At 51.4% G+C, this 27,242-nt stretch overlaps 1 protein-coding gene across 1 annotated transcript in view; it reads left to right on the top strand.

Moving 5' to 3' along the window:
• The window catches only part of LOC144609345 (arf-GAP with coiled-coil, ANK repeat and PH domain-containing protein 2-like), a 49,847-nt gene that overhangs the window by 5,401 nt on the left and 17,204 nt on the right, over positions 1-27,242 (top strand). The window contains exons 3-14 of the mRNA XM_078427776.1: positions 578-697; positions 2,427-2,480; positions 4,009-4,067; positions 6,723-6,906; positions 9,844-9,888; positions 11,361-11,456; positions 18,689-18,763; positions 20,144-20,256; positions 22,087-22,138; positions 23,418-23,518; positions 23,640-23,748; positions 25,233-25,432. Coding sequence (XP_078283902.1) covers positions 578-697; positions 2,427-2,480; positions 4,009-4,067; positions 6,723-6,906; positions 9,844-9,888; positions 11,361-11,456; positions 18,689-18,763; positions 20,144-20,256; positions 22,087-22,138; positions 23,418-23,518; positions 23,640-23,748; positions 25,233-25,432 — 1,208 coding nt within the window. The remainder of the gene's footprint in view (positions 1-577; positions 698-2,426; positions 2,481-4,008; positions 4,068-6,722; positions 6,907-9,843; positions 9,889-11,360; positions 11,457-18,688; positions 18,764-20,143; positions 20,257-22,086; positions 22,139-23,417; positions 23,519-23,639; positions 23,749-25,232; positions 25,433-27,242) is intronic.

The raw sequence follows: 27,242 nt of genomic DNA, 5'->3' as shown, positions 1-27,242 counted from the left end.
GTTCCTTCCTCCACATTGATTGTGGGCGGTCACGGTGGCGCGGCGGTAGAGTTGCTGCCTTTCAGCGAATGCAGCGCCGGAGACCCGGGTTCCATCCCGACCACGGGTGCTGCCTGTACGGAGTTTGTACGTTCTCCCCGTGACCTGCGTGGGTTTTCTCCGAGACCTTCGGTTTCCAAAGATGTACAGGTGTATAGGTAAATTGGTTTGGTAAATGTAAAAATTGTCCCCAGTGTGTGTAGGATAGTGTTAGTGTGCGGGGATCGCTGGTCGGCGCGGACCCGGTGGATCGAAGGGCCTGTTTTTGTGCTGTATCTCCAAACTAAACTTTTGCACACAGAGGGTGGTGGGTGTATGGAACGAGCTGTCAGAGGAGGGACTATCACAACATTTAAGAATAGGTTAGACGGGTACATGGATAGGACTGGTTTGGAGGGATGTGGGCCAAACGCGGGCAGGTGGGGCTAGTGTAGCTGGGACAGGTTGGCCAGTGTGAGCGGGTTGGGCTGAAGGGCCCGTTTCCGCGCTGAGGGGCTCTTTGACTCCATGTGATTGTGGTGCGGCCCCTGTGTTGCAGCTGGTGAAGGTATGCAGCAACATGCTGGATGCAGGCCGTACCTACGGCGCTAACACCAAGCAGTTTGTCAACTGCATCCGTGACCTGGGAGTCCACTGCAAGGGCGATGAGATGATGAGTGTAAGTACTCGCCAGAGGGGTGCGCATCCAAACACGCACGGCACATGGCACACAGGCCAAGCCGCACTACGGGGGAGCGGCATCCATTTTGTTTACCTGTGTATGTGTGTGTGGCTGTGTGTGTGGGTGGGTGTGTGGCTATCTGTGTGTGCGTGTGTGTGCATGTTTGTGTGAGTGTGCAAGTGTGTGTGCTAGTGTGCGTGCATGGCTTTTCTGTGCGAGCGTGCGTGCAAGTGTGTGTCGCTATGTGTGTCTGTGTGTGTGTCGCTGTGTGAAAGTGTGAGTGTGTGTGTGCATGCATGTCTCTGCGTGTGTGCGTGTCTGCCTGTGTGTGCGTGCATGTCTCTGCGTGTGTATGTTTGTGTCTGCGTGTGTGCGTGTCTGCCTGTGTGTGCGTGCATGTCTCTGCGTGTGTGTGTTTGTGTCTGCGTGTGTGCGTGCATGTCTCTGCGTGTGTTTGTGTCTGCATGTGTGTGTGTATGCGTGCAGTGTCTTTGCGTGCGTGCGTGCGTGTCTCTGCGCATGTGTGCGTGTCTGCGTGTGTGCGTGTCTGCGTGTGTGTGTCTGCGTGTGTGTGTGTATGCGGGTGTGTGTATGCGTGCGTGTCTTTGCTTGTGTGTGTGTGCGAGTGTCTCTGCGTGTGTGAGGGTGCGCGTATCTCTGCGTGTGTGAGGGTGCGCGTATCTCTGCGTGTGTATGTGTGTCTCTGTGTGTACTTGTCTCTGTGTGTGTGCGCGTGTCTCTGCGTGTGTGCGTGCGTGCGTGTCTCTGCGTGTGTGTGTGTGTGCGTGTATATCTGGCATGATACTTTATTTGTCACATGTACAGTGAAATCCATTTTTGTGTACAGTTCAGTACAAGTATCACTGTACATAAGCACTGAGATACATATTAGATAAGCATGTCAGATACAGCTCGGGTTGCCAACTGTCCCGTATTAGCCAGGACATCCCGTATTTTGGGTTGATTTGGTTTGTCCCGTACGGAACCACCCTTGTCCCGTATTAGGCCCGGGGGGCGCTGTAGGCCCGGACGCTGTAGGCCCGGACGCTGTAGGCCCAGATGCTGTAGGCCCAGATGCTGTAGGCCCAGACGCTGTAGGCCCGGACGCTGTAGGCTCGGACGCTGTAGGCCCGGACGCTGTAGGCCCGGACAGTGTAGGCCCGGACAGTGTAGGCCCGGACAGTGTAGGCCCGGACGCTGTAGGCCCGGACGCTGTAGGCCCGGACACTATATGTCCGGACACTGTAGGCCCGGACGCTGTAGGCCCGGACGCTGTAGGCCCGGACATTGTAAGTCCCAACAGTTTAGGTTCTGACACTCTAGCTTTCCGACATTTTATCTCCGGACAGTGTAGGCCTGGACAGTGTAGGCCCGGAGGCCCGGGCGCCGCCTGACAGAGGTTGCCTAGCAACCCGCCTTCCGGCCCGGGCGGCCGCCATTGGTGTTGCGGGAGCACATGGCCGCTGGCTGGGTGAGGTCAGGTGGGGGCGCGGGGGGGGCGGTGAGGTCATCCTTTGTCCCGTGTTTGGGCGTGAGAAAGTTGGCAACCCCTAGATACAGGTCAAGTGCACAGGAGCGGTGCACTGAGGCAGTACACAGAGTCGCCAGCTTGGTGCCATTTTCTCTGCCACTGGTCAGAGACAAGGAGATATTTCCCCCAACCCCCAACTATATATTTCTCTTTCTGGGGGTTTTCCTTTGAATCTGTGAATCTTTGTCCTCACAGGGATGCCTGGAGAAGTTTTCTTGCAGTTTGAACGATATGGTCGAATATCAAATGGTGAGTATCTGTTTGTGGGGAATGAGAAAGAGGACAGAGAGAGAGAGAGAAGAGAGAGAAGAGAGAGAGAGAGAGAGAGAGAGAGAGAGAGAGAGAGAGAGAGAGAGAGAGAGAGAGAGAGAGAGAGAGAGAGAGAGAGAGAGAGAGAGAGAGAGAGAGAGAGAGAGAGAGAGAGAGAGAGAGAGAGAGAGAGAGAGAGAGAGGAGAGAGAGAGAGAGAGAGAGAGAGAGAGAGAGAGAGAGAGAGATCTGAGGAATTTGTGGAATTAATTCTCTGCCACAGAAGGCAGTGGAGGACAATTCACTGGATGAATTTAAAAGAGAGTTAGATAGAGCTCTAGCTCATATGAGGAAAGATTGGAAAGACTGGGCTTGTATTCACTGGAGTTTAGAAGGATGAGAGGGGGATCTTATAGAGACGTATTAAATTATAAAAGGACTGGACAAGCTGGATGGAGGAAAAATATTCCCAATGTTGGGGGAGTCCAGAACCAGGGGCCACACACACACAGTCTAAGAATAAAGGGGAGGCCATTTAAAACTGAGATAAGACAAAAACTTTTTCACCCAGAGTTGTGAATTTGTGGAATTAATTCTCTGCCACAGAGGGCAGCGGAGGCCAATTCACTGGATGAATTTAAAAGAGAGTTAGATGGAGCTCTAGGGGCTAGCGGAATCAAGGGATATGGGGTGAAGGCAGGCACGGGTTACTGATTGTTGATGATCAGCCACGATCGCAATGAATGGCGGTGCTGGCTCGAAGGGCCAAATGGCCCCCTCCTGCACCTATTTTCTACGTTTCTATGAAGGATGTGCTGGCTCTGGAGAGGAGGTTGACGAGATTCATCCCAGGAATGAGTGGGTTAACCTAATGACGAGCGTTTGTCGGCACTGGGCCTGTACTCGCTGGAGTTTAGATGGATGAGGGGGGACCTCATTAACATTTGCAGAATAGTGAGCGGCCTGGATAGAGTGGATGTGGAGAGGATGTTTCCACTAGTGGGAGAGTCTAGGACCAAAGCTTTTGTTGCGTGCCTTCCTTGTCAGCGGAAAGGCAACACCCGATTACAATCGAGCCATTTGCAGTATACAGATACATGATAAGGGAATAACGTTTTGTGCGAGGGAAAGCCAGCAAAGTCCGATCAAGGATAGTCCGAGGGTCTCCAATGAGGTAGATAGTAGTTCTGCCTGTGACCTGCGTGGGTTTTCTCCGATATCTTCGCTTTCCTCCCGCGCTCCAAAGACGTGCAGGTTTGCTGGTTAATTGGCTTGGCATAAAATGTAAAAATTGGTGTGTGTAGGATAGTGTTAGTGTGCGGGGATCGCTGGTCGGCGCGGACTCGATGGGCCGAAGGGCCTGTTTTCACACTGTACCTCTAAAACTAAAACTACAAACTAAAACTAGCAACAAAATGCTGGAGTTACTCAGCGGGTCGGGCAGCATCTCTGGAGGGAAGGAATGGGTGACGTTTCGGGTCGAGACCCTTCTTCAGATCCGTATTTATTTCATCTCTTCTCTGTTTCAGGCACTCATCGATGTGACACAGAAATCAGTCAAACAACATCTGTATAATTTCATCAAGGAGTGAGTGCATTGTAGAGTATTGAGGTTGGGAATATATAGAGTCACAGAGTGATACAGCGTGGAAACAGGCCCTTCGGCCCAACTCGCCCACACCGGCCAACAATGCCCCAGCTGCACTAGTCCCACTTGCCTGCGCTTGGTCCATATCCCTCCAAACCCGTCCTATCCATGTACCTGTCCAACTGTTTCTTAAACGATGGGATAGTCCCAGCCTCAACTACCTCCTCCGGCAGCTCGTTCCATACACCCACCACCCACTGTGTGAAAAAGTTACCCCTCAGATTCCTATTAAATCTTTTCCCCCCTCACCTTGAACCTATGTCCTCTGGTCCTCGATTCCCCTACTCTGGGTAAAAGATTCTGTGCATCAACCCGATCTATTCCTCTCAAAATAACAAGCTATTCAAACGGTTTTTCCATAACTCTGTCTCCTAGTGTATATCCGAGCCTGCTTCAAAATACTGTGTACATTTCTGTCTGTGTCCATCCTCATTACTGATATGTCTCTGAATCTATCTATCTCTATATCTTTGTACACCTCTCTGCGCACAGATGCTTAGTAGGAAGGAACTACAGATGCTGGTTTACACCGAAAATAGACACAAAATGCTCGAGTAACTCAGCGGGACAGGAGGCATCTCGGGAGAGAAGGAATGGGTGACGTTTTAGGTCGAGACCCTTCTTCTGACTGAACCTATGTCCCCTACCTATGTTCAAAACACCTCACATGCCCCTTTGTCTCGCCAATGACTTCTGTTTTCCAGGCCCCCACTCCCTCATCTTTACATAGAAAAATAGAAAATGGGTGCAGGAGGAGGCCATTTGGCCCTTCGAGCCAGCACCGCCATTCATTGTGATCACGGCTGATCATCCACAATCACTAACCCGTGCCTGCCTTCTCCCCATATCCCTTGATTCCGCTAGCCCCTAGAGCTCCATCTAACTCTCTTTTCAATTCACCCAGTGAATCGGCCTCCACTGCCCTCTGTGGCAGAGAATTCCACAAATTCACAACTCTCTGGGTGAAAAAGTTTTTTTCTCACCTCAGTTTTAAATGGCCTCCCCTTCATTCTTAGACTGTGTGTGTGTGGCCCCTGGTTCTGGACTCCCCCAACATTGGGAACATTTTGCCTGCATCTAGCATGTCCAGTCCTTTTATAATTTTATACGTTTCTATAAGAAAGTTATTCGGAAGAAAGGTCACCCTTTCAGAAGAAGGGTCTCGACCCTAAACGTCACCCATCCCTTCTCTCCGGAGATGCTGCCCGTCCCGCTGAGTTACTCCGGCACTTTGTGCCTTATCTTCGGTTTAAACCAGCAGCTGCAGTTCCTTCCTACACATTTTGACTGATTTTCTTAACGGACACTTTGGGCATCTGGAATTTGTGGGTAGTGTGGAGTTTTGTTTTTCACCCAAAGATGTTTTCAACCTCGAGCTTATTTAAAACAAGTGCATCTTTTTGGAAAGTTGCAGAAGGCATCACGGCAGAAGGTGGTGTAGGAAAATAACTGCAGATGCTGGTACAAATCGAAGGTATCACAAAAAGCTGCATTAACTCAGCGGGTCAGGCAGCATCTCGGGAGAGAAGGAATGGGTGATGTTTCGGGTCGAGACCCTTCTTCAGACTGATGTCAGGGGAGGGGGGGGGGACAAAGAAAGGATGTAATTGGAGACGGGAAGACTAGTGGGAGAACTGGGAAGGGGGAGGGGGAAAGAGAGGGACAGAGGAGCTATCTAAAGTTAGAGAAGTCAATGTTCATACCGCTGGGGTGTAAGCTCCCCAAGCGAAATATGAGGTGCTGTTCCTCCAATTTGCGCTGGGCCTCACTCTGACAATGGAGGAGGCCTAGGACAGAGAGGTCAGACTGGGAATGGGAGGGGGCGTTGAAGTGCTGAGCCACCGGGAGATCAGGTTAGTTAAGGCGGACTGTCAACTTCTCTACATTGGTGAGACCAAGCGCAGGCTCGGCGATCGTTTCACTCAACACCTCCGCTCAGTTCACCTTAACCAACCTGATCTCCCGGTGGCTCAGCACTCCAACTCTCTCTCCCACTCCCAGTCTGACCTTTCTGTCCTGGGCCTCCTCCATTGTCAGAGTGAGGCCCAGCGCAAATTGGAGGGAACAGCACCTCATATTTCGCTTGGGCAGCTTACACCCCAGCGGTATGAACATTGACTTCTCTAACTTTACATAGCTCCTCTGTCCCTCTCTTTCCCCCTCCCCCTTCCCAGTTCTCCCACTAGTCTTCCTGTCTCCAACTACATCCTTTCTTTGTCCCACCCCCCTCCCCTGACATCAGCCTGAAGAAGGGTCTTGACCCGAAACGTCACCTGTTCCTTCTCTCCCGAGATGCTGCCAGACCCGCTGAGTTACTCCAGCTTTTCGCGGCAGAGATTGGTGACGTTTCGGGTCGGGACCCTTCTTCAGACATGTCAGGGGAGGGGGGGGGACAAAGAAAGGATGTGGTTGGAGACAGGAAGACTAGTGGGAGAACTGGGAAGGGGAGGGGATGGAGAGAGAGGGACAGAGGAGCTATCTAAAGTTGCAGAAGTCAATGTTCATAGCGTGTCAGTGTTCATAGCTGGTCGATAGCGTGCCACCACGTCCGCCTTCCGCGTGAAAATTGACCTCTTTGTCCCCTTCCCGTGGCAGGGATGTGAGGAAGTTCAAGGACACGAAGAAGCACTTTGATAAAGGCAGCGAGGATCTGGAGAACGCGCTGAACCGCAACGCCCAGGCCGCGCCCAAGAAGCACCACGAAGCAGATGAGGTCACCAATGCCCTCCTGGGAGTCCGCAAGTCTTTCCGCCACGTGTCACTGGACTACGTGCTCCAGGTACGTCCCCACCACACACCCCCCCCCACCCCCCCCCCCCCCCTCCCCCATCATCGCGGTCTCCGCTCACTCGGCTCCTGAAGCGAAATTAGTGCCGTTCGGCCCATCGAGTCCAATCCGCCATTCAACCGCGGCTAGGGGTCGCCAAAGGGACGAAGGGTGACCTTACCCAGCCAGCGGCCACCTGCTCCCGCTCCACCAACGGCGGCCGCCTGGGCCAGGAGGTGGTTGCTAGGCAAACCTCCGTTAGGTGGCGCCCGGGTCTCCGGGCCTACACTGTCCAGGCCTACACCCTCCGGGCCTGCAGTGTCCGAGCCTGCAGGGTCCGGGCCTAAGGCGTCCGGGCCTAAGGCGTCCGGGCCTACACTGTCCGGGCCTACACTGTCCGGGCCTACACCGTCCGGGCCTGCAGCGTCCGGGCTTGCAGGGTCCGGGCCTAAGGCGTCCGGGCCTACACTGTCCGGGCCTACACTGTCCGGGCCTACACTGTCCGGGCCTACACTCTCCGGGCCTACACTCTCCGGGCCTATACTGTCCAGGCCTACAGCGCCCCCCGGGCCTACGGTGTCCAGGACTACAGTGTCCGGGCCTACACCATCCGGGCCTACAGGCCTAATACAGGATAAGGGCGGTCCCGTACAGGACAAACCAATTTAGCCCAATATACGGGATGTCCCGGCTAATACGGGACAGTTGGCAACCCTAATCACGGCTGATCTCTACCTCCAATCCCATTCTCCTGCCTTCTCCCCGTGACCCTTGACGCCCGTTCTAATCAAGAACTTGTCTATCTCTGCCCTTAAAAATATCCATTGACTTGGCCTCCACAGCCCTCTGTGGCAATGAGCTCCACAGATTCACCACCCTCTGACTAAAGAAGATCCTCCTCACCTCCTTCCTAAAAGAGCGCCCTTTAAATCTGTCACGACACTCCTTTCTGGAGAGTGCCCAGAGGAGGTTTACAAGAACGATCCCAGGAATGAGTGGGTTAACGTACGATGAGCGTTTGTGGGCACTGGGCCTGTACTCGCTGGAGTTTAGAAGGATGAGGGGGGACCTCATTGAAACGTACAGAATAGTGAAAGGCTTGGAAAGAGTGGATGTGGAGAGGATGTTTCCACTAGTGGGAGAGTCTAGGACCAGAGGGCACAGCCTCAGAATTAAAGGACGTTCCTTTAGGAAGGAGATGAGGAGGAATTTCTTTAGCCAGAGGGTGGTGAATCTGTGGAATTCATTAACGCAGACGGCTGTGGAGGCCAAGTCAATGGATATTTGTAAGGGGGAGATAGATCGATTCTTGATTAGTGCGGGTGTCGGGGGTTATGGGGAGAAGGCAGGTCAGATAGATCAGCCATGATTGAATGGCGGAGTTGACTTGATGGGCCGAACGGCCTAATTCTGCTCCTATCACACGACCTTATAAATGGGGGGAGGGTCAACTGGAAATTTCAGAACTGGCACATTCTTGTTGAGTCAGGAGGAGATCAAATGGCACGTCCCACCTTGGCAGGAAAATAACTGCAGAAGCTGGTATAAATCGAAGGTATCACTTCTCTAACTTTAGATAGCTCCTCTGTCCCTCTCTTCCCCTCCCCCTTCCCAGTTCTCCCACTGTCTTCCTGTCTCCACCTATATCCTACCTTTGTCCCGCCCCCCCCCCCGACATCAGTCTGAAGAAGGGTCTCGACCCGAAACGTCACCCATTCCTTCTCTCCTGAGATGCTGCCTGACCCGCTGAGTTACTCCGGCATTTCGCGATCCCATCTCGGTCATTCCTTATTGTCACACGACCCAGCTAGAACAATGAAATTCTTGCTATCGAAGATGGACACAAAATGCCGGAGTAACTCAGCGGGACAGGCAGCATCTCTGGAGAGAAGGAATGGGTGATGTTTTGTCCCTCCAGAGATGCTGCCTGTCCTGCTGAGTTAATCCGGCATATTGTGTCCATCTTCAATTTAAACCAGCATCTGCAGTTTTTTCCTGTACAATGAAATACTTACAGCAGCACAACAGAAGGTGTAAACGTTGCACCCTTTAAACAATATTTGAGGAAGGACATTCTTGCTATTGAGGGAGTGCAGCGTAGGTTTACTAGGTTAATTCCCGGGATGGCGGGACTGTCGTACGTTGAAAGACTGGAGCGACTGGGCTTGTATACACTGGAATTTAGAAGGATGAGAGGGGATCTTATTGAAACATATAAGATTATTAAGGGATTGGACACGCTAGAGGCAGGAAACATGTTCCCAATGTTGGGGGAGTCCAGAACCAGGGGCCACACGGTTTAAGAATAAGGGGTAGGCCATTTAGAAGGGGGATGAGGAAAAACCTTTTCACTCAGAGAGTTGTGAAGCTGTGGAATTCTCTGCCTCAGAAGGCAGTGGAGGCCGATTCTCTGGATGCTTTCAAGAGAGAGTTAGATAGAGCCCTTAAAGATAGCGGAGTCAAGGGATATGGGGAGAGGGCAGGAACGGGGTACTGATTGTGGATGATCAGCCATGATCACGGTGAATGGCGGTGCTGGCTCGAAGGGCCGAATAGCCTCCTCCTGCACCTATTGCCTATTGTCTATTATAATAAACAAGAAAAAAAAAAGTTCAGTACGTGTATGGTGTGTGCAGTGGGGTTGACCCCAACTACGGGTGCTGTCTGTATGGAGTTTGCACGTTCTCCCCGTGACCTGCGTGGGTTTTCTCTGAGATCTCCTGATTCCTCCCGCACTCCAAAGATTTGCAGGCTTGTATGTTAATTGGCTTGGGTAAAGACTGTAAATTGTCCACACCCCTGGTGTGTGTAGGATCGTGTTAGTGTGCGGGGATCGCTGGTCGGCGCGGACTCGACGGGCCGAAGGGCCTGTTTCCGCGCTGTATCCCTTAACTAAACTAAACACGTGCTTCTGAAATCTTTGACCTGGAGTTTTTGTTTTAATTTTAGATAAACGTCATTCAGGCAAAGAAGAAGAACGAGATACTACATTTTGTGAGTATGCTTTTGATGTCATAGAGTGATACAGTGTGGAAACGGGCCCCTCGGCCCAACTTGCCCACACCGGCCAACAATGTCCCAGCTACCCTAGTCCCACTTGCCTGCGCTTGGTCCAAAACCCTCCAAACCTGTCCTATCCATGTAGCCGTCCAACTGTTTCTCAAATGATGGGATACTCCCAGCCTCAACTACCTCCTCTGGCAGCTCGTTCCATACACCCACCACCCTCTGTGTGAAATAATGACCCCTCAGATTCCTATTTGCCCCTCACCGGCCAACATGTCCCAGTCACACTAGTCCCACCTGCCCGCGTTTGGCCCATATCCCTCCAAACCTGTCCTGTACATGTAACTGTCTAACTGTTGCGATAGTCCCTGCCTCAACTACCTCCTCCTGCAGCTCGTTCCAGACACCCACCACCCTCTGTGTGGAATAAGTTACCCCTCGGATTCCTATTAAATCTTTTCCCCCTTCACCTTGAACCCATGTCCCCTGGTCCTCGATTCCCCTACTCTGGGCAAGAGACTCTACCCGAAGGTATCACAAAATGCTGGGATAACTCAGCAGGTCAGGCAGCATCTAGGAGAGAGGGAATGGGTGACGTTTCGGGTCGAGACCCTTCTGCAGATTGTGTCTAATGTGCATCTACCCGATCTATTCCTCTCGTGATTTTGTACACCTCTACAAGATCTCCCCTCATCCTCCTGCGCTCCATGGAATGGAGACCCAGCCTGCTCAACCTCTCCCGACAGCTCACACCCTCTAGTCCTGGCAACATCCTCGTAAAAGTCGCCCTGCTACAAGGGCAATGGCGGCAGCTTGGACCATTATTGGGGCAGATGCTTGACGCTGGGGTCAATGTTACAGCAGGACCGGGTGGACTTTGCTGCCCCGCTGGTGCTCAAACTGGTCCAGGCTGTACCAAAGTAGTCCATTGACTTCTGAAGAAGGTTGGACAATCTGGACTAGGTATGGTCCCGTCTTCAGGCCACATCCTAGAACCAGGGGCCAACACACAGTCGAAAGACTTTTTCAGTCAGAGAGTTGTAAATCTGTGGAATTCACTGCCTCAGAAGGCAGTGGAGGCCGATTCTCTGAATGCATTCAAGAGAGAGCTGGATAGAGCTTTTAAGGATAGCGGAGTCAGGGGGTATGGGGAGAAGGCAGGAACGGGGTACTGATTGAGAATGATCAGCCATGATCACATTGAATGGCGGTGCTGGCTCGAAGGGCCAAATGGCCTCCCCCTGCACCTATTGTCTATTGTCTATTTCTATGAAACTTCTTCCATTAGCACCAAAGGGACGACGGTGAGTAAGGTGGGCCTAAAATTGTCGCGCTATCGTGTACCGTTTGGCTGTTGTTCTGGAACAAACAAACAAACAAACGAGAGTTTTAGTATATGGTATACAGATGATGAGAATGTTTTTTCGGGCAGCCAACGCCTCTGGTCTGATTGCTTTCAGATGATTTCCTTCATGGATGCGCAGTTCACTCTCTTCAATCAAGGCCACGAGACCCTACGGCAACTCGACGCGTACAAGAAGAAGCTGGCGGAGCAGGTACGTGCCCGCTCTCGTTGACCGCGGGCGCCCACGGCGTGTCCGTCTCCCTCCCTCCGCTCGCCGCGGCGGTATCGCCTTGTGCGTTCACCGTTCTCTCGAATGACCATAATGATCATCACCACAGTCACGGTGGCGCGGCGGTAGAGTTGCCGCCTTACAGCGAATGCAGCGCCGGAGACCCGGGTTCCATCCCGACTACGGGCACTGTCCGTACGGAGTTTGGACTTTCTCCCCGTCTGTTTTCTCCGAGATCTTTAGAAGGATGAGAGGGGATCTTATCGAAACGTATAAGATTATTAAGGGGTTGGACACGTTAGAGGCAGGAAACATGTTCCCAATGTTGGGGGAGTCCAGAACCAGGGGCCACAGTTTAAGAATAAGGGGTAGGCCATTTAGAACGGAGATGAGGAAAAGCTTTTTCAGTCAGAGAGTTGTGAATCTGTGGAATTCTCTGCCTCAGAAGGCAGTGGAGGCCAATTCTCCGAATGCATTCAAGAGAGAGCTGGATAAAGCTCTTAAGGATAGCGGAGTCAGGGGGTATGGGGAGAAGGCAGGAACGGGGTACTGATTGAGAATGATCAGCCATGATCACATTGAATCGAAGGGCCGAATGGCCTCCTCCTGCACCTATTGTTTATTGTCTGTCTTCGGTTTCCTCCCACACTCCAAAGACGTGCAGGTTTGTCGGTTAATTGGCTTGGTATAAAATGTAAAAATTGTCCCCAGTGTAGGATAGTGTTAGTGTGCGGGGATCGCTGGTCGGCGCGGACCCGGTGGGCCGAAAGGGCCTGTTTCCGCGCTATTCAGCGGGTAATTCAGCGGGTCAGGCAGCAACTCTGGAGAGAAGTAATGGGTGACGTTTCGGGTCGAGACCCTTCTTCAGACTGAGTAGGAAAATAACTGCAGATGCTGGTACAAATCGAAGGTAGACGCAAAATGCTGGAGTAACTCAGCGGGTCAGGCTGCATCTCTGGAGAGAAGGAATGGGTGACATTTCGGGTCGAGACCCTTCTTCAGACTGATGTCTGTAGTCGGTAGATATAATGTAGTCGGAGACGGGATGACTAGTGGGAGAACTGGGAAGGGGAGGGGATGGAGAGAGAGGGAAAGCAGGGGCTACCTGAAGTTAGAGAAGTCAATGTTCATACCGCTGGGGTATAAACTGCCCAAGCAAAATATGAGGTGCTGTTCCTCCAATTTGTGCTGGGCCTCACTCTGACAATGGAGGAGGCCCTGGACAGAAAGATCAGATTGGGAATGGGAGGGGGAGTTGAAGTGCTGAGCCACCGGGAGATCAGGTAGGTTAAGACGGACTGAGCGGAGGTGTCGAGCGAAACGATCACCGAGCCTGCGCTTGGTCTCGCCGATGTATCCAGCGATCTTTGGTTATTGAGTAGAGCTACTAGCTGTGTTTATGTCGGGCTGTGGCAGCTTTGACAGTCTGGAGAGCCTTCCAGAGGGAAGTGCTTCAAAGAGTTTCCTTGTATGGATAGGAAAATAACTGCAGATGCTGGTACAAATCGAAGGTGTCACACAATGCTGGAGTAACTCAGCTGGTCAGGCAATCAGGGTCTCGACCCGAAATGTCACCCATTCCTTCTCTCCTGAGATGCTGCCTGACCCGCTGAGTTACTCCGCCATTTTGTGTCCACCTTCCTTGTATGGGATACGTACTTGGCTAATGAAATTTATTCAATTGAATTCAATTCAATTCTTCAGGCGCAAGTCTTCAGTCTGAAGAAGGGTCTCGACCCGAAACGCCACCCATTCCTTTTTTCTCCAGAGGCGCTGCCCTGTCCCGCTGAGTTCCTCCAGCACTTTGTGTCCATCTTTGGTTTCGACCAGCATCTGCAGTTCCTTCCTGCACAGACGGAGAGAGACAGCGAAGGGAAGCCGATCATCAGCTGGCAGCGCGGACTCACGCTCTTTCAAAACAACAGGAAGTTGGCGAAGGATTTAGTTTCAGGGATTCTAGGCTTCTCGGGGTAATTGGGAAGCCGTTCCCTGACTTCCCTGGGAATGACAAGGAGCGGGATTGTGCCTCGGTGTTTCCGAGTCCGGAGCTGCCCGCTCCAGGACAGAGGCAGGGTCAGTATCAGCTCACCGCGGTGGTCTGTGTGTGCGTGAAATGTGTGCGTGAAGTGTGTGCGTGTGTGTGCGTGTGTGCGTACGTGTGTGTGTGTGCGTGCGTGTGTACTTGTGTGCGTGTGTGTGTGTGCGTGTGTGTGTGTATGTGTGTGCGTGCGTGTGTGCGTGTGTGCGTGCGTGTGTGCGTGCGTGTGCTTGTGTGTGCGTGCGTGCTTGCGTGTGTGTGCGTGCGTGCGTGCGTGTGTGTGTGTGTGCGTGCATGTGTGCGTGCGTGTGTGCATACGTGTCTGCGTGTGTACGTGTGTGTGTGTGTGTGTGTATGTGTGCGTGCGTGTGTGCGTGCGTGTGCATGCGCGTGTGTGGACTAACGTTCTGTGTTGTCGGATCAGTAGATTGTATCCACTTTCCCCATAGCTAAACACCAAGATGCTGGAGTAACTCAGCGGGTCAGGCAGCAGGTGTTGAAAAAATAAAACTGCAGCTGCCTGTTAAAATCGAAGGTAGACACAAAAATACTGGAGTAACTCAGCGGGTCAGGCAGCATCTCTGGAGAGAAGGAATGGCCGATGTTCTGGGTCGAGACTTTTTTTCAGTCTGACCTAAGGCCGCATTCAGACAATAGACAATAGGTGCAGGAGTAGGCCATTCGGCCCTTCGAGCCAGCACCACCATTCACTGTGATCATGGCTGATCATTCTCAATCAGTACCCCGTTCCTGCCTTCTCCCCATACCCCCTGACTCCGCTATCTTTAAGAGCTCTATCTAGCTCTCTCTTGAAAGCATCCAGAGAATTGGCCTCCACTGCCTTCTGAGGCAGAGAATTCCACAGATTAACAACTCTCTGACTGAAAAGGTTTTTCCTCATCTCTGTTCTAAATGGCCTACCCCTTATTCTTAAACTGTGGCCCCTGGTTCTGGACTCCCCCGACATCGGGAACATGTTTCCTGCCTCTAGTGTGTCCAATCCCTTAATAATCTTATGTGTTTCAATAAATATTTGGAGTATTGTGGAGCAATTTTGGGCCCTGTATCTGAGGAAGGACGTGCTGGCTCTGGAGAGGGTCCAGAGGAGGTTTACAAGAACGATCCCAGGAATGAGTGGGTTAACGTACGATGAGGGTTTGTTGGCACTGGGCCTGTACTCGCTGGAGCTTAGAAGAATGAGGGGGGACCTCATTGAAACGTACAGAACAGTGAGCGGCCTGGATAGAGTGGATGTGGAGAGGATGTTTCCACTAGTGGGAGAGTCTTGGACCAGAGGGCACAGCCTCAGAATTAAAGAACGTTCTTTTAGGAAGGAGATGGGGAGGAATTTCTTTAGTCAGAGGGCGGTGAATCTGTGGGATTCTTTGCCACAGACGGCTGTGGAGGCCACAAGTCAGTGGATATTTTTAAGGCAGAGAGAGATAAATTCTTGATTAGTGCGGGTGTCAGGGGTTATGGGGAGAAGGCAGGAGAATGGGGTTAGGAGGGAGAGATAGATCAGCTGTGATTGAATGGCGGAGTAGACTTGATGGGCCGAATGGCCTAATTCTACTATTCCTTATGACCTTATGACCTAAAACATCACCCATTCCATCACCACCCTCTGACTAAAGAAATTCCTCCTCATCTCCTTCCTAAAAGAACATCCTTTTATTCTGAGGCTGTGCCCTCTGGTCCTAGACTCTCCCACCAGTGGAAACATCCTCTCCACATCCACTCTATCCAGGCCTTTCACTATTCTGTACGCTTCAATGAGGTCCCCCCCCCCCCCTCATTCTTCCAAACTAAAATGTGAATAACTTTAAAAATATAACGCCGATTTCAATGAAACTTCTTCCATTAGCACCAAAGGGATGACAGTGAGCAAGGTGGGCCTAAAATTGTCGCGCAATCGTGTACCGTTTTGGCTGTAGTTCAGGAACAAACAAACAAACAAACGAGAGTTTTAGTGTATAGATTAGAGTGTGTATGGAGTGGATGTTTCCACCAGTGGGAGTGTCTAGGACCAGTGGGCACAGCCTCAGAATTCAAGGACGTTCCTTAAGGAAGGGGATGAGAAGGAATTTCTTCGGTCAGAGGGCGTGAATCTGTGGAATTCTTTGCCACAGAAGACTGTGGAGGCCAATTCTCTGGATGCTTTCAAGAGAGAGTTAGATAGAGCTCTTAATGATAGCGGAGTCAGGGGGTATGGGGAGAGGGCAGGAACGGGATACTGATTGTGGATGATCAGCCATGATCACATTGAATGGTGGTGCTGGCTCGAAGGGCCGAATGGCCTCCTCCTGCACCTATTGTCTATTGCAAGGCAGGAGAATGGGGTTAGGAGGGAGAGACGTTCAGGAACAAACAAACAAACAAACGAGAGTTTTAGTATATAGATTGCATCAGTGTGTTGGGTCCAGGGAAGATCTTCGGGAAATATGCACACCAAAAATTTGACGTTTTTGACTCTCTCCGCCATTCTGTTTACGGAAACATAGAAACATAGAAAACAGGTGCAGGAGGAGGCCATTCGGCCCTTCGAGCCAGCACTGCCATTCAATGTGATCACGGCTGATCATCCACAATCAGTAACCCCTGCCTGCCTTCTCCCCATATCCCTTGATTCCACTAGCCCCTAGAGCTCTATCTAACTATCTCTTAAATTCATCCAGTGAATCGGCCTCCACTGCCCTCTGTGGCAGAGAATTCCACAAACTCACAACTCTCTGGGTGAAAATGTGTTTTTTTTCTCACCTCATTTTTAAATAGCCTCCCCTTTATTCTTAGACTGTGTGGGTGGCCCCTGGTTCTGGACATTCCCTCAACATTGGGAATATTTTTCCTGCCTCTAGCTTGTCCAGTCCTTTTATAATTTTATACGTCTCTATAAGATCCCCCTCTCGTCTTTCGAAACTCCGGTGAATACAAGCCCAGTCTTCCCAATCTTTCCTCATATGACAGTCCCGCCATCCCGGGGGATTAACCTGGTGAACCTACGCTGCACTCCCTCACAGCGGGAGTCTCTTATTTTCTACTATTTGTTTCGTTATTTTTGTTTCTTTTAAAATGTAATCTGTTGTTTATGGATAGACATGTGATTGGGTGTGCAAGTCAAAGTTTCTGGTCCAGGCTTTTGCTGGATATAACTTGATAGAAAAATAGAGCTGCATTTTTCAAACTGTGCATTAAAAGAGGGAGTTGGTCCAGGCGTCATTCAGTGGATCCTTGAAATACTTCCTTTGATTCTCTCGGGATATATATGGCAACCTTCCCACTGATTCATCTCTTCCTGTTGTGTTGTCCGGAGACAGCTGTGACCTTCACCTAGGGTCGCCAACTGTCCCGTATTAGCCGGGACATCCCGTATATTGGCCTGAATTTGTTTGCCCGGTACGGGACTGCCCTTGTCCCGTATTAGGCCCGGGGGGCACTGTAGACCCGGACAGTGTAGGCCCGGACAGTGTAGGCCCGGGCGGTGTAAGCCCGGGCGGTGTAGGCCCGGGGGGTGCCGTAGACCCGGACAGTGTAGGCCCGGACAGTGTAGGCTCGGGCGGTGTAGGCCCGGACGGTGTAGGCCCGGACAGTGTAGGCCCGGACAGTGTAGGCCCGGACAGTGTAGGCCCGGACAGTGTAGGCCCGGACAGTGAAGGCCCAGACACTGTAGGCCCGGGGGCCGCTGTAGGCCCGGACAGTGTAAGCTAACGGAGTGTGTTCGGGGAACGGGGCCGAGAGTGAATATTGAATTTGAATACCAATATGATTCCTCTAACTTCGAGTAACCCTTGCATCACCCCTCTCTCTCCATCCCTCCCCCTCCAAGTCCAACCAACTTCCAAGTCATCTTGTTGAGTCTCATTGTCTGTAACACGTTTTCACCGAGCCCACAGCCAGCAATGGCCTGTTTCCTTTATCGTTACTATTTCACAAATCTTTCATTCCTTTGTTCTATATCTCTTTACATCACCGTCTCTATCTCTCGATTCCCTTCCCCCCAGACTCTCGGTCCAAAGAAGGGGCTCGACCCGAAACGTCACCCATTCCTTCCCTCCAGAGATGCCACCTGACCCGCTGAGTTACCCCAGCAATTTTGTGACTACCCTCCACAGATGTTGCCTGACCTGCTGAGTTCCTCCAGCACTTTGTTTTTGTTCCAACACCTGCAGTTCCTTGACTCTTTACGGAAGAGTTGAGCGCAGGAAGTTCATAAGTTCTCGGAGCAGAATTAGGCCATTCGGCCCATCCATTCGGCCATTCATTCATGTCCGGTCTATCCTTCCCTCTCAACGCCCATTCTCCTGCCTTCTCCCAGGCCCTTCGGCCCACAATGTCCGTGCTGGTTGACTCTCAGTCCGAGGAAGGGTCTCGACCCGAAACGTCACCCCTTTCCTTCTCTCCAGAGATGCTGCCTGTCCCGCTGAGTTATCCCAGCTTTTTGTACCTCTCTTTATTACGAAACTCGAATCTAAACCCCTGTCCCACTTAGGCAGTTGTTTAGGCGACTACAAGCGACTAGGCCATGGCCACACGGTCGCCGGGGTGTCGCCTGGGCGGTCGTGAGTCGTCTCCAAAGAGTCGCAGCGTTTGTCTGGTCGCTGCTGGATCTTGAAATGTTTAAGCATTTTCAGCGCTCGAGTGGGTTTGACGCCAATGAGCGTAGCTTGACGTCTCCTGACGTAGGCGCTGTCGTAGATTGTCGCCAGGTGACGTAGGTTGTCGCCGGTGCTGACTTCGGAGAATTCCGTTGGCGACTACCGACGTCCATTGGCGACTACCGACGTCCATTGGCGACTACCGGCGACAGGTCAAAACCGGAAGCCAACATGGCGTGAATTGTCTTCAGTTGTCGCCGACAGGGTCGTAGCTTGTCGTAGCGTTGGATGTAGGTTGACGTCGGTTGTCGTGGGTTGCCGCCTGTGCGGTCGTAGGTTGGCGTAGGCGTGGTCGTACGTGGACGTCCTATGTCGCGACGATCGGGTCGTCACTTGTCGTAGCTTGACGTCGACTAGGCGGCAGGTTGTCGTAGACATTGTCGTGGGGTCGGGGGGAGTCCAGTCGCCGGTTTTTCGGCGACCTGCTACGACTATTGCAGGCACCGTCAGTCGCCTAAAAGATCCCCTCAGTGGGACAGGCCCCTTAACAATGTTCAGTGTTGTGTGTCTTTTCCTGCCATCAGTTGCATCAGCTGGAGTTGAACTCGGCACGGGATAAGCGCGATATGGAGCAGAGACATGCAGTCATCAAGCAGAAGGTGGGTCTTCAAGCGTCAGGAGTTCGTGCGGTCGCGGTGGCGCAGCGGTAGAGTCGCTGCCTCGCAGCGCTTACAGCGCCTGAGACCCCAGTTCGATCCCGACCACGGGTGCTGTCTGTACGGAGTTTGCACGTTCTCCCCGTGACCTGCGTGGGTTTTAGACAATAGACAATAAGCAATAGGTGCAGGAGGAGGCCATTCGGCCCTTCAATAGACAATAGACAATAGGTGCAGGAGGAGGCCCTTCGAGCCAGCACCGCCCTTCAATGTGATCATGGCTGATCATTCTCAATCAGTACCCCGTTCCTGCCTTCTCCCCGTACCCCCTGACTCCACTATCCTTCGATCCAGCACTGCCATTCACTGTGATCATGGCTGATCGTTCACAATCAGTACCCCGTTCCCGCCCTCTCCCCATTCCCCCTGGCCCCGCTATCATTAAGAGCTCTATCTAACTCTCTCTTGAAAGCATCCAGAGAATTGGCCCCCACTGCCTTCTGAGGCAGAGAATTCCACAGCTTCACAACTCTCTGACTGAAAATGTTTTTCCTCATCGCCGTTCTAAATGGCCTACCCCTTATTCTTAAACTGTGCCCCCTGGTTCTGGACTACCCAAACATCGGGAACATGTTTCCTGCCTCTAATGTGTCCAATCCCTTAATAATCTTATACGTTTCAATAAGATCCCCTCTCATCCTTCTAAATTCCAGTGTATACAAGCCTAGTCGCTCCAGTCTTTCAACGTACGACAGTCCCGCCATCCCAGGAATTAACCTGGTGAACCTACGCTGCACGCCCTCAATAGCACGAATGTCCTTCCACAAATTTGGAGACCAAAACTGCACACAGTACTCCAGGTGCGGTCTCACTAGGGCCCTGTACAACTGCACACAGTACTCCAGGTGCGGTCTCACTAGGGCCCTGTACAACTGCACACAGTACTCCAGGTGCGGTCTCACTAGGGCCCTGTACAACTGCACACAGTACTCCAGGTGCGGTCTCACTAGGGCCCTGTACAACTGCACACAGTACTCCAGGTGCGGTCTCACTAGGGCCCTGTACAACTGCACACAGTACTCCAGGTGCGGTCTCACTAGGGCCCTGTACAACTGCACACAGTACTCCAGGTGCGGTCTCACTAGGGCCCTGTACAACTGCACACAGTACTCCAGGTGCGGTCTCACTAGGGCCCTGTACAACTTCTGTTTCCTCCCACACTCCAAAGACTCCAAAGAGGGTTTGTGGGTTAATTGACTTGTTACAAGTGTAAATCATTCCTCTGATAGTGTTAGTGTGCGGGGATCGCTGGTCGGCGCCGGCTCGGTGGGCCTGTTTCCGTGCTGTATCTCTGAACTAATTAGAATTTCTACCTCCGCGCAGGACGTGATTTATGACGACTCTTTGCTGGAGTTCAACATAGAGGCCCCAAACGGAGTTGTAATGGAGGGACACTTGTACAAACGAGCCAGTAACGCCTTTAAAACGTGGAACAGGTACCGCAAACATCCTTGGCTGGGCCTAAAGAGGCGCGTAGAGTGAAAAGGGCCTGTCAAACTTAGGCGATTTTTTTCGGCGGCTGCCGGTGACTGTCAAAGTCGTAGCAGATTGCCAAAACTTTCTTTTACCCTCCGACAATGCCAGGCCAGGTCGAGATTACACCTTCGGAAACATCGCGAAATTCCCACACTTATCAAATGCTTCTCCAGTCGGTAATTACTTGAGAGTTTTGAAATATAACATCTTGCCCGGGTTACTTGTAAACCAAGCTTCACGGTAACAAGGCATAAACTGGATTGACTCCCAGTTTACTAATAGCAGTATTAAGAAATTTAATTTAAAAAACGTGGTTAAATCGATTTTTGTGCGGAGTGTGGGCACTTTTTGAAAATGTACGGGAGATGCATGTCTGGTTTCTGGGTTGCATATCTGGGTTGGGAGCCCACTTTAAATGTAATCGCTGATGGCCATAAACATCGCGAAAATCCCCACGCTTACCTGACCGCCAGACTGTCGCCTCCAATCTACCTGTCAAATGTCCCGACGGTAAATAAATTGGTTAAAACACAAGCATTTTTTTGTATCTTCAAACGACTTTACTTAATTTAATATTACGTGCTTCTAAATGCATCTAAGAGAACCTGGCAAACCTGGGGACAGCGTGCAACAGTTTACTAACACCACGCATGAGTACAGCCTAGTCGCCCGCAGTCACCTTAACATCGCCTAAGTGGGACAGGCCCTTTATTTATACAGCAGATTTTTGGGGCAAGACGTTGTCTTGGGGTAACTTTAATATGAATCTGAGGGGTAGCTTTAATAGGAATCTGAGGGGTAACTTTTTCACACAGAGGGTGGTGGGTGTTTGGAACAAGCTGCCGGAGGAGGTAGTTGAGGCTGGGACTATCCCATCGTTTAAGAAACAGTTGGACAGGTACATAGAAACATAGAAAATAGGTGCAGGAGTAGGCCATTCGGCCCTTCGAGCCTGCACCGCCATTCAATATGATCATGGCTGATCATCCAACTCAGTATCCCGTTCCTGCCTTCTCTCCATACCCCCTGATCCCTTTAGCCACAAGGGCCACATCTAACTCCCTCTTAAATATAGCCAATGAACTGGCCTCAACTACCTTCTGTGGCAGAGAATTCCACAGACTCACCACTGGATGGTACATGGATAGGACAGGTTTGGAGGGATATGGACCAAGCGCAGGCAAGTGGGACTAGTGTAGCTGGGGCATTGTTGGCCGGTGTGGGCGAGTTGGGTCGAAGGGCCTGTTTCCACGCTGTATCACTCTATGACTCTATATATTCCCAACCTCAATACTCTACAATGCACTCACTCCTTGATGAAATGATACAGATGTTGTTTGACTGATTTCTGTGTCACATCGATGAGTGCCTGAAACAGAGAAGAGGTGAAGTAAATACGGATCTGAAGAAGGGTCTCGACCCGAAACGTCACCCATTCCTTCCCTCCAGAGATGCTGCCCGACCCGCTGAGTAACTCCAGCATTTTGTTGCTAGTTTTAGTTTTAGAGGTACAGCGCGGAAACAGGCCCTTCGGCCCATCGAGGTGATGGCCATGATCACAATGAATGGCGGTGTTGGCTCGAAGGGCCAAAATGGCCGCCTCCTGCACCTATTTTCTATGTTTTCTATGTTTCTAAGAAGTGTTGATAAAATGGGTGGAGGGAGATGTGGGCTTGCTCTGATAAGGTACAGGGTCTTGTTAAACTTCTGTTTTTGTCCAGGGCGTTGTATATTCAGTTGCTGTCTTCAGGCATTGTTCTGACCACCTCCAATGTCTCTTGTGTTGACAGGCGGTGGTTCTCGATCCAGAACAACCAGCTGGTGTACCAGAAGAAGCTAAAGGTGAGATACTGTGTTTTGCCGGCTATCCAAGCAGATAGTAACACGAATGAGCTTAATAACACCACGTGCAATGGACGCTACGATAAAGGGCGGTCACGGTGGCGCAGCGGTAGAGTTGCCGCCTTACAGCGAATGCAGCGCCGGAGACCCGGGTTCCATCCTGACTACGGGTGCTGTCTGTACGGAGTTTGCACGTTCTCCCCGTGACCTGCGTGGGTTTTCTCCGAGCTCTTCGGTTTCCTCCCACACTCCAAAGACGTGCAGGTTTGTAGGTTAATTGGATTAACCTAATGAATAATGTAGATTATTAAGGGATTGGACATGCTAGAGGCAGGAAACATGTTCCCAATGTTGGGGGAGTCCAGAACCAGGGGCCACAGTTTAAGAATAAGGGGTAGGCCATTTAGAACGGAGATGATGAAAAACTTTTTCACTCAGAGAGTTGTAAATCTGTGGAATTCTCAGCCTCAGAAGGCAGTGGAGGTCAATTCTCTGGATGCTTTCAAGAGAGAGTTAGATAGAGCTCTTAATGATTGCGGAGTCATGGGGTATGGGGAGAGGGCAGGAACGGGGTACTGATTGTGGATGATCAGCCATGATTACATTGAATGGCAGTGCAGGCTCGAAGGGCCAAATGGCCTACTCCTGCACCTATTGTCTATTGCCAGCGTGGATGGAGAGGAGGATTTTCAACACTTTAACAACCTCAGGATCTCCAAGTGCACTTCACAGCCAATAAAGCAGTTTCAAAGTGCAGTCACTGTTGTAATAGAAACATCGAAACATAGAAAATAGGTGCAGGAGGAGGCCATTCGGCCCTACGAGCCAGCACCGCCATTCATTGTGTTCATGGCTGATCATCCACAATCAGTAACCCGTGCCTGCCTTCTCCCCACATCCCTTGATTCCACTAGCCCCTAGAGCTCTATGTAACTCTCTTTAAAATTGATCCAGTGAATTGGCCTCCACTTGCCTTCTGTGGCAGAGAATTCCACAAATTCACAACTCTCTGGGTGAAAAAGTTTTTTTCTCACCTCAGTTTTAAATGTCCTTCCCCTTTATTCTTAGACTGTGTGTGTGTGGCCCCTGGTTCTGGACTCCCCCACATTCATCCCGCCCCCTCCCCTGACATCAGTCTGAAGAAGGGTCTCGACCACGAAACGTCACCCATTCCTTCTCTCCAGAGATGCTGCCCGACCCGCTGAGCTTCTCCAGCACTCTGTGATACCTTCGATTTGACTGACCCTAGATTTTCCCTCCGTTATTTGCGACGCTGCAGGACAATCTGACCGTGGTGGTGGAAGACCTGCGCTTGTGTACGGTGAAGACCGGAACTGACTGCGAGCGGCGTTTCTGTTTTGAAGTAGTGTCCCCCTCAAAGTGAGTGCCCGCTTCCGCTCGTTAAACCTACAGATATCGACGGGGTACAGGCCAGAGCTGACGATTCTCGCCTCGGGCCCGGTTTTTACGGGCGCTTTATTTTTGACCCGTCTGCCCACAGGAGCTGCATGCTGCAGGCCGATTCTGAGAAGCTGCAGCAAGCATGGATCCAGGCCGTGCAGTCCAGCATTGCCACCGCGTTTAACGAGATACGGGAGGACAATTACTCGGTACGCACGCACGCACGCACTCGTCTCGGGGCCGCGCGGGGCGGTCACGGTGGCGCAGCGGGTAGAGCTGCTGCCTCACAGCGCCGGAGACCCAGGTTCCATCCTGACTACGGGCGCTGTCTGTACGGAGTTTGTACGTTCTCCCCGTGACCTGCGTGGGTTTTCTCCGAGATCTTCGGTTTCCTCCCACACTCCAAACACCCATGCAGGTTTGTAGGTTAATTGGCTTGGTATAAGTGTAAATTGTCCCTAGTGTGCGTAGGATAGTGTTAGTGTGCTGGAGGGATCGCTGGTCGGCGCGGACTCGGTGGGCCGAAGGGTCGGTTTCCTCGCTGTATCTCTGTCGTATGTTGAAAGACTGGAGCGACTGGTCTTGTATACACTGGAATTTAGAAGGATGAGAGGGGATCTTATTGAAAACATATAAGATTATTAAGGGATTAGACACGCTAGAGGCAGGAAACATGTTCCCAATGTTGGGGGTATCCAGAACCAGAGGCCACAGTTTAGGAATAAGGGGCAGGCCATTTAGAACGGAGATGAGGAAAAACTTTTTCACTCAGAGAGTTGTAAATCTGTGGAATTCTCTGCCTCAGAAGGCAGTGGGGGCCAATTCTCTGGATGCTTTCAATAGAGCGTTAGATGGAGCTCTTAATGATAGCGGAGTCAGGGGGTAAGGGGAGAGGGCAGGATCAGCCATGATCACGGTAAATGGCGGTTCTGGCTCGAAGGGCCGAATGGCCTCCTCCTGCACCTATTGTCTATTGAATGTGACTTTATAGTGACTAGTGGAAAGTCCAGGATTGGGGGGGTGCAAAGATTTTATGGGGGGGGTGGTGGAAATACACCGATCAGCCAAAACATTATGACCACTGTCAGGTGAAGTGAATTACATTGGTTATCTTGTTATCTTGTTACAATGGCACCTGTCAAGGGGTGGGATATATTAGGCAGCAAGTGAACAGTCAGTTCTTGAAGTTGATGTGTTGGATGCAGGAGAAATGGGCAGGAGTAAAGACCTGAGCGACTTTGACGAGGGCCAAATTGTTACGGCCAGACGACTGGGTCAGAGCATCTCTGAAACGGCAAGGCTTGTGGGGTGCTCCCGGTCAGTAGTGGTGAGTACCGACCGACCGACAGTGGTCCGAGGAGGGACAAACCACAAACCGGCGACAGACAGGGTGTTGGGCGCCCAAGGCTCATCGATGCACGAGGGCAACGGAGGCTATCCCGTCTGGTCCGAACCGACAGAAGGTCGACTGTGGCACAAGTCACGGGAAAATTTTAAATGGCGGGTCACGGGAGGAATGTGTCACAATACACAGTGCATCACGCCCTGCTGCGTGTGGGGCTGCACACGGAGGACCAACAGCGTGTGAGGCCGGTGGGCGTCGTGTTTTGGCTGGTCGCCGTATGTGTGGAGTCCGGCGTGAGGCGGGATTGTGACCGTGTGTGGATGTTTGGTGGTCCTTCTCTCCCTGCAGAAGATGGAGCGATCGGCCACCTTGTCCCCGGGAGCCTTTGATTTCACGACGGAGGCGAAGGCCGGGACGGACAAGGCGCTGGAGCAGGTGCAGAGCATTCCTGGCAACGCGCAGTGCTGCGACTGCAACGAGCCGCTGCCCGAATGGGCCAGTATCAACCTGGGAATTACCCTCTGCATCGAGTGCTCGGGAATCCACAGGTAACTCTGCAACAAGGAACAAAAAAACATGTTCCCAATGTTGGGGGGACTCCAGAACCAGGGCACACACACACAATAGACAATAGACAATAGACAATAGGTGCCGGAGGAGGCCATTCGGCCCTTCGAGCCTGTACGCACCGCCATTCAATGTGATCATGGCTGATCATTCTCAATCAGTACCCCGTTCCTGCCTTCTCCCCATACCCCCAGACTCCGCTATCCTTAAGAGCTCTATCCAGCTCTCTCTTCAATGCATTCAGAGAATCGGCCTCCACTGCCTTCTGAGGCAGAGAATTCCACAGATTCACAACTCTCTGACTGAAAATGTTTTTCCTCATCTCAGTTCTAAATGGCCAACCCTTTATTCTTAAACTGTGTGGCCCCTTGTTCTGGACAATCCCCAACATTGGGAACATGTTTCCTGCCTCTAACATGTCCAACCCCTTAATAATATTATACGTTTCGATAAGAGCTCCTCTCATCCTTCTCAATTCCAGTCTTAGAATAAAGGGGAGGCCATTTAAAACTGAGGTGAGAAAAAACTTTTTTCACCCAGAGAGTTGTGAATCTGTGGAATTCTCTGCCGCAGAGGGCAGTGGAGGCCAATTCACTGGATGAATTTAAGAGAGAGTTAGATCGAGCTCAAGGAGCTAGCGGAATCAAGGGATATGGGGAGAAGGCAGGCACGGGTTACTGATTGTGGATGATCAGCCGTGATCACAATGAAGGCCTTCGACAAGGTCCCACATAGGAGATTGGTGTACATACTTAAAGCACACGGTATTGAGGGTTCAGTGTTGAGGTGGATAGAAAATTGGTTGGCGGACAGGAAGCAAAGAGTAGGAATAAACGGGTCCTTTTCGGAATGGCAGGCAGTGACTAGTGGGGTACCGCAAGGCTCAGTGCTGGGACCCCAGTTATTTACAGTGTATATTAATGATTTGGACGAGGGAATTGAATGCAACATCTCTAAGTTTGCGGATGACACGAAGCTGGGTGGCAGTGTTAGCTGCGAGGAGGATGCTAGGAGGCTGCAGAGTGACTTGGATAGATTAGGCGAGTGGGCAAATGCATGGCAGATGCAATATAATGTGGATAAATGTGAGGTTATCCACTTTGGCGGCAAGAACAGGAAAGCAGAGTATTACCTGAATGGTGACCGATTGGGAGAAGGGAAGATGCAACGTGACCTGGGTGTCATGGTGCACCAGTCATTGAAAGCAAGCATGCAGGTGCAGCAGGCAGTGAAGAAAGCGAATGGTATGTTGGCATTCATAGCAAGAGGATTTGAGTTTAGGAGCAGGGAGGTTCTGCTGCAGTTGTACAGGGCCTTGGTGAGACCGCACCTGGAGTACTGTGTGCAGTTTTGGTCTCCTAACCTGAGGAAAGACGTTCTTGCCTTAGAGGGAGTACAGAGAAGGTTCACCAGATTGATCCCTGGGATGGCGGGACTTACATATGAGGAAAGACTAGATAGACTGGGCTTGTACTCGCTGGAATTTAGAAGACTGAGGGGGGATCTTATAGAAACATATAAAATTCTTAAGGGGTTGGAGAGGCTAGATGCAGGAAGATTGTTCCCGATGTTGGGGGAGTCCAGAACCAGGGGTCACAGCTTAAGGATAAGGGGGAAGTCTTTTAGGACCGAGATGAGAAAACATTTCTTCACACAGAGAGTGGTGAGTCTGTGGAATTCTCTGCCACAGAAGGTAGTTGAGGCCAGTTCATTGGCTATATTTAAGAGGGAGTTAGATGTGGCCCTTTTTGCTAAAGGGATCAGGGGGTATGGAGAGAAGGCAGGTACAGG

This window comes from Rhinoraja longicauda, chromosome 34 (assembly GCF_053455715.1).
Source record: "Rhinoraja longicauda isolate Sanriku21f chromosome 34, sRhiLon1.1, whole genome shotgun sequence".
Classification (NCBI taxonomy): domain Eukaryota; kingdom Metazoa; phylum Chordata; class Chondrichthyes; order Rajiformes; family Arhynchobatidae; genus Rhinoraja; species Rhinoraja longicauda.
The sequence above is the reverse complement of the archived record's forward strand: the minus strand, read 5'-3'. Positions and strand labels throughout refer to the sequence as shown.